This window comes from Chiloscyllium punctatum, chromosome 44, assembly GCF_047496795.1.
Source record: "Chiloscyllium punctatum isolate Juve2018m chromosome 44, sChiPun1.3, whole genome shotgun sequence".
In the NCBI taxonomy this organism is placed as follows: Eukaryota; Metazoa; Chordata; class Chondrichthyes; order Orectolobiformes; family Hemiscylliidae; genus Chiloscyllium; species Chiloscyllium punctatum.
This window is the reverse complement of record NC_092782.1, coordinates 19,830,902-19,845,141: the sequence shown is the minus strand read 5'-3', so window position 1 is coordinate 19,845,141 and position 14,240 is coordinate 19,830,902. Positions and strand designations below refer to the sequence as shown.

The 14,240-nt window shown below is 42.9% G+C and overlaps 1 protein-coding gene across 1 annotated transcript in view; it reads right to left on the bottom strand.

Annotated features, from left to right (window-relative positions):
• LOC140466786 (dynein axonemal heavy chain 3-like) overlaps positions 1 to 14,240 on the bottom strand; it is a 601,941-nt gene that overhangs the window by 553,186 nt on the left and 34,515 nt on the right. The window contains exons 3-4 of the mRNA XM_072562421.1: positions 4,131 to 4,210; positions 2,762 to 2,879 (exon numbers count right to left, since the gene is read on the bottom strand). Coding sequence (XP_072418522.1) covers positions 2,762 to 2,879; positions 4,131 to 4,210 — 198 coding nt within the window. The remainder of the gene's footprint in view (positions 1 to 2,761; positions 2,880 to 4,130; positions 4,211 to 14,240) is intronic.

Here is a 14,240-nt window from a genome sequence, read left to right as displayed (position 1 = left end):
GGTTGCATCTAATTACATTATCATTTATGAATTTATCAACACAATTTCAAAATGTTTGTTTCCCTTATGCCTCAAAAGACTCACAGAATGGATCCACTGTCGAAGGAGGCCATTTGGCCCATCAGTCTTAAGCTGGTCGTATGACGTATCTCCTGCCAATCTCCTGCTTTTTCCCTCATTAAACCTGCACACCATTACTATCCAAATTATAAATCCAAAACCCTCTTGAATGCTTCAATTGAGCTTTCCTCCAGCACATTTCTATTTCCCAAGAATGAGTTGACAAACAAGCAAGTTGCTTTTTCCTGGATGGTGAGGACTGCAGCTGCTGGAGATCAGAGTCAAAAAGTGTGGCGCTGGAAGAGCACAGCAGATCAGGCAGCATCTGAGGAGCAGAAGAGTCGATGTTTCAGGCATAAGCTCTTCATCAGGAAGATGTTGAGACTCTTGGATGTTGTTGGAGCTTCAATCTTCCAGGCAAGTGGGGAGTATTCCATCACACTCCTGACTTGTGCCTTGTAGGTAGCGGACAGGCTTGGGGAGTCAGGAGCTGAGTTACTTGCTGTGGGATTCTGAGCCTCTAATCTGCTCTTGTAGTTAATGTATTCATATGGCTAGTCCAGTTCACTTTCTGGTCAATGGTAACCCCCAGAATGTTGTTAGTGGGGGGAATGGTCATGCTGTTGAACTTGAAGGAGTGATGGTCATTGCCTAATGTTCATGCAAGAAAAATATTACTTGTCATTCACATGATTCAATGCAGAAATTCACCAAGCTCCTTCGACCTTCTAAACCCATGACCACTTCCATTAAGACGGACTTGGGAAGGAGGTACATAAGAACACCACCAACCACAAAATCCCCTCCAAGCCATTCACATTCCTGGCTTGGAGATATATTGCTTTCCCTTCAGTGTTGCTGGGTTAAAATCCTGAACTTCCTTTCTACACAATAATATGGTTGGCCCTTCACCACAAGAACAGTGTCACTTCAGGAACCTTCTCCATGGTGATTAGGTTTGAGCAGAAGATGACAGCCTAACCAGTGATACCAACATGTTGAGAATTAACTTAAGGAATGTGTCCAAACCTTTTGGAAATTAATTGTTCAAACTCATTGAGAAAGTGCTTGAAAAGCTAAAAGGTCTTAAAATTGACAAATCTCTTGGTCCCGATGGGCGACATCCTAAAGTTCTGAGGGAGGTGGCTGAGGAAATAGCGGAGGTGTTGGTTGAGATCTTTCAAAAGTCACTGGAGTCAGGGAAAGTCCCGGATGATTGGAAGATCGCTGTTGTAACCTCCTTGTTCAAGAAAGGATCAAGGCAAAAGATGGAAAATTATAGGCCGATTAGCCTAACCTCGGTTGTTGGTAAAATTCTAGAATCCATCATTAAGGATGAGGTTTCTAAATTCTTGGAAGAGCAGGGTCGGATTAGAACAAGTCAGCATGGATTTAGTAAGGGGAGGTCCTGCCTGACAAACATGTTGGAGTTCTTTGAAGAGATGACAAGTAGGTTAGACCAGGGAAACCCAGTGGATATTATCTACCTAGACTTCCAAAAGGCCTTTGATAAGGTGCCACACGGGAGGCTGCTGAGCAAGGTGAGGGCCCATGGTGTTCAAGGTGAGCTACTGGTATGGATTGAGGATTGGCTGTCTGACAGAAGGCAGAGAGTTGGGATAAAAGGTTCTTTTTCGGAATGGCAGCCGGTGACAAGCGGTGTCCTGCAGGATTCAGTGTTGGGGCCGCAGCTGTTTACGTTATATATTAATGATCTGGATGAAGGGACTGGGGGCATTCTAGTGAATTTTGCTGATGATACAAAGTTAGGTGGACAGGCAAGTTGGATCGAGGAAGTGGAGAGGCTGCAGAAGGATCTAGACAGTTTGGAAGAGTGGTCCAGGAAATGGCTGATGGAATTCAATGTGAGCAAATGCGAGGTCTTGCACCTTGGAAAAAAGAATACAAGCATGGACTACTTTCTAAACAGTGAGAAAATTCATAAAGCCAAAGTACAGAGGGATCTTGGAGTGCTAGTTGAGGATTCTCTAAAGGTAAACATGCAGGTTGAGTCCGTGATTAAGAAAGCAAACACAATGTTGTCAATTATCTCAAGAGGGTTGGAATATAAAAGCACTGTTGTGTTACTGAGACTTTATAAAGCTCTGGTTAGGCCCCATTTGGAGTACTGTGTTCAGTTTTGAGCCCCACACCTCAGGAAGGACATACTGGCAATGGAGCGTGTCCAGCGGAGATTCACACGGATGATCCCTGGAATGGTAGGTCTAACATATGAGGAATGGCTGAGGATCCTGGGATTGTATTCATTGGAGTTTAGAAGATTAAGGGGAGATCTAATAGAAACTTACAAGATAATACATGGCTTGGAGAGGGTGGACGCTAGGAAATTGTTTCCGTTAGGCAAGGAGACCCGTGGACACAGCCTTAGAATTAGAGGGGGTAAATTCAGAACAGAAATGCGGAGACATTTCTTCAGCCAGAGAGTGGTGGGCATGTAGAATTCATTGCCACAGAGTGCAGTGGAGGCTGGGACGCTAAATGTCTTCAAGGCAGAAATTGACAAATTCTTGATGTCACAAGGAATTAAGGGCTACGGGGAGAATGCGGGTAAGTGGAGTTGAAATGCCCATCAGCCATGATTGAATGGCGGAGTGGACTCGATGGGCCGAATGGCCATATTTCCGTTCCTATGTCTAATGGTCTTATTTCATATCACTCATTAGCACTGATCAGTACTTACTTTCTCCTGCCCAGAGGTGTTCTGGGTGATTTGTTCTTGAGGCCCTTTGATCCATGGCGAGCAGCTCTAAGAGACAGTGATGATTCTGGATCATCGCTCCACTGCTGTTCAAGTGATTCTGAATCAGACACAAAATAAATATAGAATCCTCATCACAGTAATCTTTTCCCAAGTCAATACTGTTTTACACTGGATGTAGTGTTGGCACAGAGACTGAGGGACACTAATAATGTTAGAAAGCATCAGACCAAAGTATGAAGCTGCCTCAGTGGGCTGGTTGTAAGATGCATCCAGTCTCATTGAAGTGAAGTATTTCCCTGCTGTAACTGCATTAACTTCATGTTTTTGACCTGATCAATAATTGGTAGCTGTAGTCGGTGCTTTTCCACTGTGCTGTAATTGGAGCTGGGTATTTTTGAAATCTAACACTTGTGCAGATCTTAGTGATTGCATCTTCAGAATAATCTAATGGGCCACTCACAATTTCAGGAAACTACTTCCTTGGTCAAGTGTCTGGTGCCAAAATTATAATTTTTGAAAGATTCATAAACATCACACAGACTGTACACAACTTAAAGACTGTACAAGATATCAACTGCACACTGGCTCAGTGGTTAGCACTGCTGCCTCACAACGCCAGGGACCTGGGTTCGACTGTCCGTGTGGAGTTTGCATATTCTCCCCGTGTCAGCATGGATTTCCTCCGGGTGCTCTGGTTTCCTCCCACAATCCAAAGGTGTGTAGGTTAGGTGAATTGACCATGCTAAATTGCCCATAGTGTTCAGGGATGTGTAGGTTAGGTGTATTAGTCAGGGGAAATGCAGCGCAATAGGATGGGGTTGGTGTGGCCTGTTTCCACATTGTAGGGGTTCTATGTTCTACAATATAGACCGTACAAGATATTGACTGTAAATAAAGACCATACATAACACACAGACTGTTCACAACATGCAAACTGTACAGATCATAAAGACTGGATACAACACAACTGCATAAATCATAAAGATTATGAACGTCACATAGATTGGACACATAACACAGACTGTGCATGACACGAAGACTGCACATCATAAAGTCTGTACAGCCAGCATCAAAATTTATAAGATACCCTTAGTGTAATCAAATGAGCTGAGATGCTTTACTGTGACACTTCAAAACACAATCTGACACTGAGCCATGTTAAACATTGAGCCACATTAGGGCAGCTGACCAAAAATCTGTTCAAGGCAACTGGTTTGAAGAAGCATGTTTAGAAAGGAATTACAGATTGCACCAAAAATTTAGATATAGAAGATTTTTTTTGTGAATTGTTGCTGTCTGTCAATGGATGAGAATAACCAGTGAAGTGCCACTTATTAGATGTCCTTACCACAGGAGCTGAGCAGCTTGTAGATGTGATCAGTTGAATAGTTTCTGGCTGCAGGACTGTAGTTATTTGCAATGGAATCACTGAAAAAGAAAACAAACATCTCAGTGAAACTCTGCCAAATAATGAGTTCAACTTGCTCATTGATCTCACAGTGCTAACGTCACACTCATTTTCTCCTGCAAAGCTGGAAGAACAATTTAGCCACTGGAAAAATCTTTCTATAAATAACTGCGATGAATCCACCAGCATAACCTGCAATAAATGAAATGTTCCTGCAGCTAAAAGATGTTTCACAGAATATTACTGCAGACAAGATGTTTACACTGAACTTTAGCCAATCATTTTGTATCCTGATATTCCCCAATCTATACCTTAATCGTCCCTATTCTATATTTTGATATTCTCTATTCTACATCCCTGTATTCCCCATTCCATATTGTGACTTGTTATTGAGAACAAGATCTAGATTGACTTTATCCAGAGTGGGGTTTGAATCTGCCTGGTAGGGTTATTTAGATTAGATTCCTGACAGTGTGGAAACAGGCCCTTCAGCCCAACCAGTCCACACTGACCCTCCGAAGAGTAACTCACCCAGACTCATTTCCCTCTGACTAATGCACCTAACAATATGGACAATTTAGCATGGCCAATTCACCTAACGTGCACATCTTTGTGTGTCCCACATCTTTGGACTGTGGGAGGAAACCAGAGCACCCGGAGGAAACCCACACAGACACGGGGAGAACGTGCAAACGCCACACAGACAATCACCCGAGGCTGGAATCGAACCTGAGTCCCTGGTGCCGTGAGGCAGCAGTACTAACCACTGAGCCACTGAGCCGTGCTATTTCTCAAAAGTAGACACACTATTAACAAGTGGACAACATTTGCCACATAATTCTGAGTGTAAGAAGAATTACATTGATTAGGATTGATAGGCTTGTAGTGTTTATGCGTGGACTGGAAGCTACATATATTAATAGTCCCTGTTCTTTGAAGACAGAAGGTACATGCATCTATACTGTGCCTAATTCAAATCAACAAAATAGTTAACAACCAGTCTTTGGTTCATTTCTCAGGCCATTAACCTGATCAATCAGAGTCAATTAGATGGTGCATTCCCCATGGCAACACGTCCACTAATCAGAGTCCACTTGCTAACCAATCAGCACTCTCATAAATGTTGCTTTCCCTTTACATAGTTATTTCTTGAAAGGACATTCTTGCATGAGGGTAACACAAACATTTCTTCTTTCAGCAACACTCAAGTCCTGTCCTACCAAACCTCACAAAGTCAGAATCCTACAGCGATGCTCCCTGAATCTGCTGCCCTGGTCTCTCCAGGTGCTGGATGACAGGTGGTGGGGGCCAATCTATTTATTCTATTGTCTGAGGAAACTTGTTCTGTTTGGGTAAAGGCCTTCTGCTTTGTTTATTGAGCTGCATTTTATCAATCTTCCTGTAAGTCTCAGAAACCTAGACAATGAGTAGAGATCAGCGGGTGAGTTGGACCAAAGAGTCTGTTTCCATGCTGTACATCTTTATGACTCTATGAAAGGATGTAGAAGCTTTTGAAATGTTCCTGGAAGTACTTCTGTTCTATTTGAGAATTACATTTAGAACAATGGAATGATTGATCATCTGCAATGTTTGATGATAGATTTGGGATGTGAATCACAGAAAGTAGAATGGAAAATAATTGGATATGAATCATCTGTGAAATGTTTTACAGTTTCAGGTGATAGCAATAGTCACATGAAGCATATATTGAAGGGGACACCAAGTTAGAGCATCTTGACTAGCCAAGCAGGCAGTTCCTACACATGGGATATTACCCCACGTATACTCAGGATATACTGATTATATGAACTCTGTGTAGTCAGTGTTACCAAGCTGTTCTACTGTGGCTAGCATCAAATTATAGTACTGAATATAATGGCTAGAAGCTATTGCACCTCGCTCCACTCCCCCTCCTCATTCTACTTTCCCAACCTCATTTCAATTCTCCTTCTCCCCATTCCACTCTCCTTGTCCTCATCCCCCTCCCCTCTTCATTCACCACCCCCTCCTCATTCGTCTGTCCCCTCCTAATTTCTCCCTCTTCATTTTCCTCCCCCTCATTCCCCTCCTCCTCCTTCTCATTCTTCTACCCCTTTCATTCTCCTCCCCCTCCTCCTAATTCCACACCCCTTCTCCTCATTCCCCTCTCCCCTTCCTATTTCCCTTTTCACAGAGTAATGTCTTTCATGGTTAACAATACTAACTGCACTGCAGTTCACACAGTCAACAGATCTTTTATATGTAACTGTGATTAATTGGCGCCAAAGCAGACAGAACAAAGTTACTTCGATCTTAAGCAAGTCTGTGAAATGAATTCTACCATGAGGACATTTGAACACTTCAGTCTGTGCTAATCCCGTGGGGTGTCACTGTGATATACAAGCTGTGTTGAAGAAGCACAACACTTTGCCTTGAGAGTGCAGCAGGACCTGCCAAGCTACTGCTCAGTGAATTCTACAATCCTGACACTCCACCAGCTCCCAGAATGGAGAGGCAATTGCACTGTCACTGTCCATTGCCTTGTTGACTGAACATCCAGCACAGGGTCAGTCAGACACTGCCACAAATAATGCCCGATACTCCTCCGTGTGGAAGGCAATGCCTTACTCTGATCTGTCAATCACCCTTCTCTGCAGAATGCAGAGATTACCCAGTGATTATAGAGTATATTAAATCAGCACTACAATACCCTGAAACGATTTAAATCTGATGATAATAGATCAGGAAATTGACAGCATTTCACAGAATACGCATTTGTCCTTGGTTTCAATGGCTTTTCTAAAGATCTCAAACTGGAATAATACTTTCAATCTCTTATTCAGTAACACAAGTGGTGCAATGAATGGATTTATACCTTCAGCAGGAGATGAAAGGGATTGTTTGCAGTTGAAGTTAAGAAAGCATCATCACTACGGAAAGTAACACATCCGGAGAGCTGCTGTGAATACTTCAACAAGAAGTGCTGAGCTGGAAAGGCAGAATCTGAGAAACAGGTCTGACTGAACTGTTTAATGAGGGACAGAAAGAAAGTGGCTGAGATTAAAATAAACAGCAAATTCATTCCAAGGCAACAAAATACAGGAACTGTTGTTTAGGGCCTAGAAGGGCAAGGCTTAATTAGAGATTGGAAACAAAATATTTAGAGTCTAAGCAAAGAGACAGATATAAAGGTTCTAACTGTTTTTTCAAAGCAACCGATTGCAGCTGACAGTGAAAGCTCAAGTTGAGAGTTTTGAAGAGTTAGTTTAATGATGCAGTTTAGAAAAAGGAAACAATAAGTAAAGACAAACAGTCTACAGGGAAGTCATTTGTAGACAAGCAAACTGAATAAGTCGTTGTCGAGGCAGCAACCTCAAATTCATCGAAAACTCTGTCTCAATCCCAAACTGGGGGCCGATGGCAGAGTGAGTTATAGCGGAGTTGACATTTAACCATCGCAACAAAGGGGAGAGACAGACTGCCATCATGAATCAGTAAAGCTAACGGGTGGTGCAGCCTACTGCGATGCGTTGAGCTCATTATCAGGATGTTGCTATAGTAATGGCAAAGTCATTCCGTAGTTATTGCAGAATGGGATTACTGCCTGATTTGTAACAAGTGGCTAACAGGCATTGTAAACCATCAATACAGAAATTACACTGATTTATGTATTTAACTGTTTGGTTGCAGTATGACTGAAGGCACTTACTGAACACCAACGCCACTAAACTCAGAATGTGATTACTACTGCTTTCTGTTTCATGTATCACAGATTTCTTTAACACAGAAAGAGGCCAATCAACCCATTATGCCTACATCAATTCTATTCCCAAGAGCCAACCTCCTGACTTTGCACAATATCCCTATCCATTATTTCTAGTAAAATAACCATTCCACACCCCCATGAATGCCTCAATTGAACCTGCCTCCACCACATTTCCAGCCAGTGCATCTCATAGCTTAACCACTCGCTGTGTGAAAAAGCTTTTTCTCACATCACTCTTGCCTCATTTGCTTTAAATCTGCACCCTTTCAGTCTTTGTAACTTTTCCAAGCAGACACAGCTTCTCCTTATCTACCCTGTCCAGCTTACTCATGGTCATGAGGATCGTTAAAAAAAACCTCCTCTCAGCTCTGAAGAAGGATCAGATATTCTGAAGAAGGCTCACCGAACCGAAACATTGATCTGATTTCTCTCCACAGATGCTGCCAGACCTGCTGAGTTTCTCCAGCAGTTAATGATTTCCAGCATCCGCAGTTCTTTGTTATTTTTTGCTTAGTGTCTGTTCTCAGTTGGTTCCTCTCCAACGAGAACTGTCCCAACTTCTTCAATCTCTCCTCAGTGCTGAAGTTTCTCATTCCTGGAACCATTCTGTAAATCACTTCTGTATCTCTCCAATGCATTCACATCTTTCCTACAATGTAGATTCCACTACTGTACACAATATTCCAGCTGAGGTCTAATAATGCCTTGTACAAGTTCAACATCAGTGCAGTGCATCAAATAGTGCAGTGAAGAAGGCATATGGCGTACTGGCTTTTATTGGTAGAGGAATTGAGTTCCGGAGTCCTGAGGTCATGCTGCAGTTGTATAAGACTCTGGTGTGGCCGCATCTGGAATATTGTGTGCAGTTTTGGTCGCCATACTATAGGAAGGATGTGGAGGCACTGGAACGGGTGCAGAGGAAGTTTACCAGGATGTTGCCTGGTATGGTAGGAAGATCCTATGAGGAAAGGCTGAGGCACTTGGGGTTGTTTTCTTTGGAGAAAAGAAGGTTTAGGGGTGATTTGATAGAGGTGTACAAGATGATTAGGGGGTTAGATAGGGTTGACAGTGAGAACCTTTTTCCACGTATGGAGTCAGCTATTACAAGGGGGCATAGCTTTAAATTAAGGGGGGGTAGATATAGGACTGATGTTAGGGGTAGGTTCTTCACTCAGCGAGTCGTAAGTTCATGGAATGCCCTGCCAGTAGCAGTAGTGGACTCTCCCTCTTTATGGGTATTTAAGCGGGCATTGGATAGGTATATGGAGGATAGTGGGTTAGTGTAGGTTAGGTGGGCTTTGATCGGCGCAACATCGAGGGCCGAAGGGCCTGTACTGCGCTGTATTCTTCTATGTTCTATGTTCTATGTTCTATGTTCTATCACCTCCTTGCTCTTGTATTTTATGGCCTTGTTATTAAAGCTGAGACTAATCTCTGATTTATTAACAGCTTTCTCCACCTGTCCCACCTCCTTCAATGATCTGTGCACATATACACTCACGTCCAATTGTTCCTGCAGCCCCTTTAGAATTGTACCCTTTTTTTTCAGTGTCCTTCTGACTCAAATGCATCACCTCACAGTTCTCCGCATCTACCTCTACTAATTTGTCACTGTCGTTTTGGAGTTCCTCACTGTCCTTTTCACGGTTTACAATTCTTCTAGTTTAATGGCCCCTGCATTACCTAAATTGTTAATATGTATAAGGAAAAGCAAAGATCCTAATACTGCCACAAAAACAGAAATTGTTGGAAAAGCTCAGTAAGTCTGGTAGCATCTGTGGGGAGAAATCGGGGTTAACCTTTCAGGTCCAGTGACACTTGCTCAGAACTCATGACTGCTGGGAAAAAAAATTTGTTTTTTTTATGCAGAACGTAGAGTTGGGAGGTGGGGGGGGGGTCTGGGGGTGGGGGTAAGGAGTAAACAATAGGTGAAGGTACAGCCCAAAGAGAGATAACAGTTGGTAGGAAAAAAGGAGTGGATAACAATCAGGCTAGCAGGCTGAATAGCCATTAATGGGGACCTTTAGCTGCCATCAGTTCTTGAGGAAGAGTCAGTGGACCCAAAATATTATCTCTGATTTCTCTCCACAAATGCTGCCAGACCTGCTGAGCTTTTCCAGCAATTTCTGTTTTTCTTTCTGATTTCCAGCATCCACAGTTTTTTTGGTTTTTATTTGGTCCCAATAGCAGCCTCTGGAGAGCTCTACCACAAACATTCTGTCAGCCCAGAAAACAATCATTGACCATTACTCTCTGTTTCCTATCACTCAGCCTGTTTTCTATCTATGGTGCTATACCATGGTATACCATAGCTTTCCTCACAAGTCTATTGTGTGGCACTGTATCAAGTGACTACACAACTCTTAAAACCTTGGCAAGAGGAACATGAGGAAGCCATTTGATCCCCTTCAGTCTGTTCTTCTGTTCTATGAGCTATAACATTGAGAGCAATGAGGTACTAATTAGTAGTTTTAAATTGAAGGGTGACAGATATAGGACAGATGTTTAGGTAGTTTCTTTACTCAGAGAGTAGTAGGGGCCTGGAATGCCCTACCTGCAACAGTAGTAGACTCGCCAACTGTAAGGGCATTTAAATGATCATTGGACAAACATATGGAGGACAATGGAATAGTGTAGGATAAATGGGTTCACAGGTCAGCGCAACATCGAGGGCCAAAAGGCCTGTACTGCGCTGTAATGTTCTATGTTCTACTGCATTTTACACGGTGCTGTGAAATCACATTGAATCACAATCAGATCGCCCAAAACTGCAACTGTCTCAAAGTCATCAGCCATTCCCACCATCCAATCAACAGATACTGATGATCAGCCAGAGTTTAGGAACGGTAAATCCGGGTTAGCCAAGCTTCAGTTTATCACATGACCTTGCCAACCAATAGGAGCAGAGTTAGGCCGCACTGAGATGTGAAATTATGGGAAAGCCTCTGTTGGACGTTGAGACCTCTCTGTGAAAGCGGAATGGAAGGCTGAGGAAATTGAGGGTAGCTCAGCTGCCTGTTTCCCTGCCTGAACCCATAAGGATCATGGAATAACTTGGGGATTTCAAAACAGGAAAGATGTTTGACTGAATTGACAACTTGATATCTGAAGATAGTGCTCTAAGATGGTTTTTCCAGAACCATCTCCCATCATTTTTCATTATCTGTCGAAGATCAGGTTATTATAGAACATAGAACAGTACAGCACAGGAACAAGACCTTCAGCCCATCATGCCTGTGCTGACAATGATACTATCCTAAACTCATCTGATGGGCCTGAGCATGGTCCCTCTATTCCCTGCCTGCTCCTATGTCTGCTTAAATGCCTCTTAAACTTTGCTATTGTAGCTACTTGTACCACTTCTCCTGGCAGCATAGTCCAGGTATCTCTGTGTAAAAAACTTATCTCGCGCATCTTGTTTAAATTTAAATATATGCCCTTTAGTATTTGAAAAGTATTTAGATGTACACGTGTGATGCCAAGGCATACAAGAGCTATGGAACATGTGCTGGAGAATGGGATTAGAACAGTGAGGTGGTCACCTTAGACCAGTACAGTTCAGATGGGCTGCAGGGCCATTTCCTATACGGCAGACTTTCATGAATCTGTGACCCAGGATTGCACAAACAGTGATGAAATGATGTCCAGACCATCTGACATTTCCATCTTGGGGATAAAGACCCTGAATATCCACCCTATCCATGCCTATCATTATTTTATACAGGTTCTATCAGGTTGATCAGCCATGATCATATTGAATGGTGGTGCAGACTCGAAGGGCAGAATGGCCTACTCCTGTACCTATTGTCTATTGTCTATTGTCCCTCAGCCTCCAACATTCCAGCTAAAACAATTCAAGTTTGTTCACCCTTTCCTTATAGCTACACCCTGCAATCCAGGTAGCATCCTGGTAAACCTTTTCCCTCTTTGAAGCCTGCACATCATTCCCATAATGTGGCAACCAGAACTGCACACATAATACTCCAAATGTGGCCCAACTAAAGTTTTATATAGCTGCAACATGACTTGCCAACTTTTATCCTCAATGTCCTGACCAATGGAGGCAAGCATACCATACACATTCTTTACCATCTTATCCACTTGTGAGTAAACTGAAAACAAAAATCATTTTCGTATTTATTGACTGCAGTGCTGTTTTCATCTTTTTAATGTATAGCAGAATAGCGGGTAATGTCCAATTGTAAAGGTGCACCTCAGTACTCCCAAAGCTCTATTTTAAGTTTAAAGAGTGGGCCCCATGTAGATTAGATTACTTACTTTAGATTAGATTAGATTACTTACAGTGTGGAAACAGGCCCTCCGGCCCAACAAGTCCACACCGCCCCGCCGAAGCGTAACCCACCCATACCCCTACATCTACCCCTTACCTAACACTACGGGCAATTTAGCATGGCCAATTCACCTGACCTGCACATCTTTGGACTGTGGGAGGAAACCGGAGCACCCGGTAATTTGACTGATTGTGATGTTCCTGTACATTAAACCAGGGCAGAAGTTTCCTTTACAGGTCAACGTCAAGGATGCTATGACTATGATTTTTGAAATGAATGCATGTTAATCCTGGTCCCTTAGTCAACATTTACTGCACAAGTAACATCACTGATTGCTGTTTGTGAATGTTGCTGATTAAAAACTGGCTGCTGTGTTTGTCACATTACAGCAGAGACCACTTCAAATATGTTGGTCGTGAAGTACTGAAAGGGACGCACTGATGTTTTGAAAGCCCTTGGAAGAAATGGAAGTTCTTTCTTCTTCCATTTTAACCAGGGAGATATTTCCCGCTGTGTGAACATTAGGCGCTGCTGCATCACTCACTCATTGTTGTCCTTTTTTCTTCCTCATATTGTTATTTAATTATTACTGGAATTGGCCACAGCCTTTCTAGGCATATTGGGAGACAGTATCACAGCCAAAGTATCCTACTATTTAAGGCAGCACAGTGGCTCAGTGGTTAGCACTGTTGCCTCACAGCGCCAGGGACCCAGGTTCCCTGATGAAGGGCTTTTGCCCGAAACATCGATTTTCCTGCTCCTCGGATGCTGCCTGACCTGCTGTGCTTTTCCAGCACCACTCTAATCTAGACTCTGATCTCCAGCATCTGCAGTCCTCACTTTCACCCAGGTTCAATTCCAGCCTTGCGTGACTATCTGTGTGGAGTTTGCACATTCTCCCCGTGTCTGTCCCAGGTTCTTCCCACAGTGCAAAAATGTGCAGGTTAGGTGAATTGGCCATGCTAAATTGCCAATAGTGTTCAGGGATGTGTAGGTTAGGTGCATTAGTTAGGGGAAAATGTAGGGAAATGGGTCTGGATGGGTTACTCATTGGAGGTTGGTGTGGATTCGGGCCAAAAGGCCAGTTTCCACACTTTCGGGATTCTAGGAATCTATTCTGCCATATTGCCTGAAGCAGGAAAGTTGGCAAATCACCTGCCTACCCAGAGATCAATTAATGAATTGAAAATTAATAAATCCCAAGGGCCTTGTAATCTACATCTCGGGCTGCCAAAGGAGAGGGCTGTAGAAAGAATGGAAGTGTTGTTGTTATCTTTCAAGATTCTGGAACAGTCTCAGTGGCTAAGGGGAAAGCAGAGAATTACAAAGTTGTTAGCCTAATTTTGGTAGCAGGCAAAATTATAAAGTCTTTTATGACATCTATTGATGACAAAACCTGGGCGAGATTGAGAATTATGAAGAGGCTGCAAGGAAGCTTCAGGGTAATTTAGACAAGTTGAGTGAGTGGGCAAACACATGGCAGAGGCAATAAATGTGGATGAATACGGCGTTTAACGCTTCAAACTGAAAATATGAAAGGAAGAGTACAGTAGAGCCTCGACTTATGAACTTAATCCGTTCCGGGACCCAGTTCGCGAACCGAAAAGTTCGCCTGAGAGCTTTTGTGTTCAACCAGTGCATAGAAAAGCAGAACAATGAAACCACGTCGTCGCACACAGGCTTTTTGCGCTCGTACCTTCATTCGTACCTTGAACTTTGTACGTATGTTGAAGCAAACTTTTATGTACAATCCCGTTCATATACCGATTTGTTTGTGAACAGGGTCGTTTGTATGTCGAGGCGCTACTGTATTATTTAAATGCTCAAATATTGGGAAGTGTGGATACTCAAAGGGATCAGAGTATCCTTGTACACCAGTTAATGAAAGTAGACAGGCAGGTGCAGCAAACAATTAGGAAACCAAATGAAATGTTTCCCTTAATTGTGAGACAATTTGAGTTCAGAGTTACGGTATGTCTTATTACAGGGCCTTGGTGAGACCACATCTGGAGT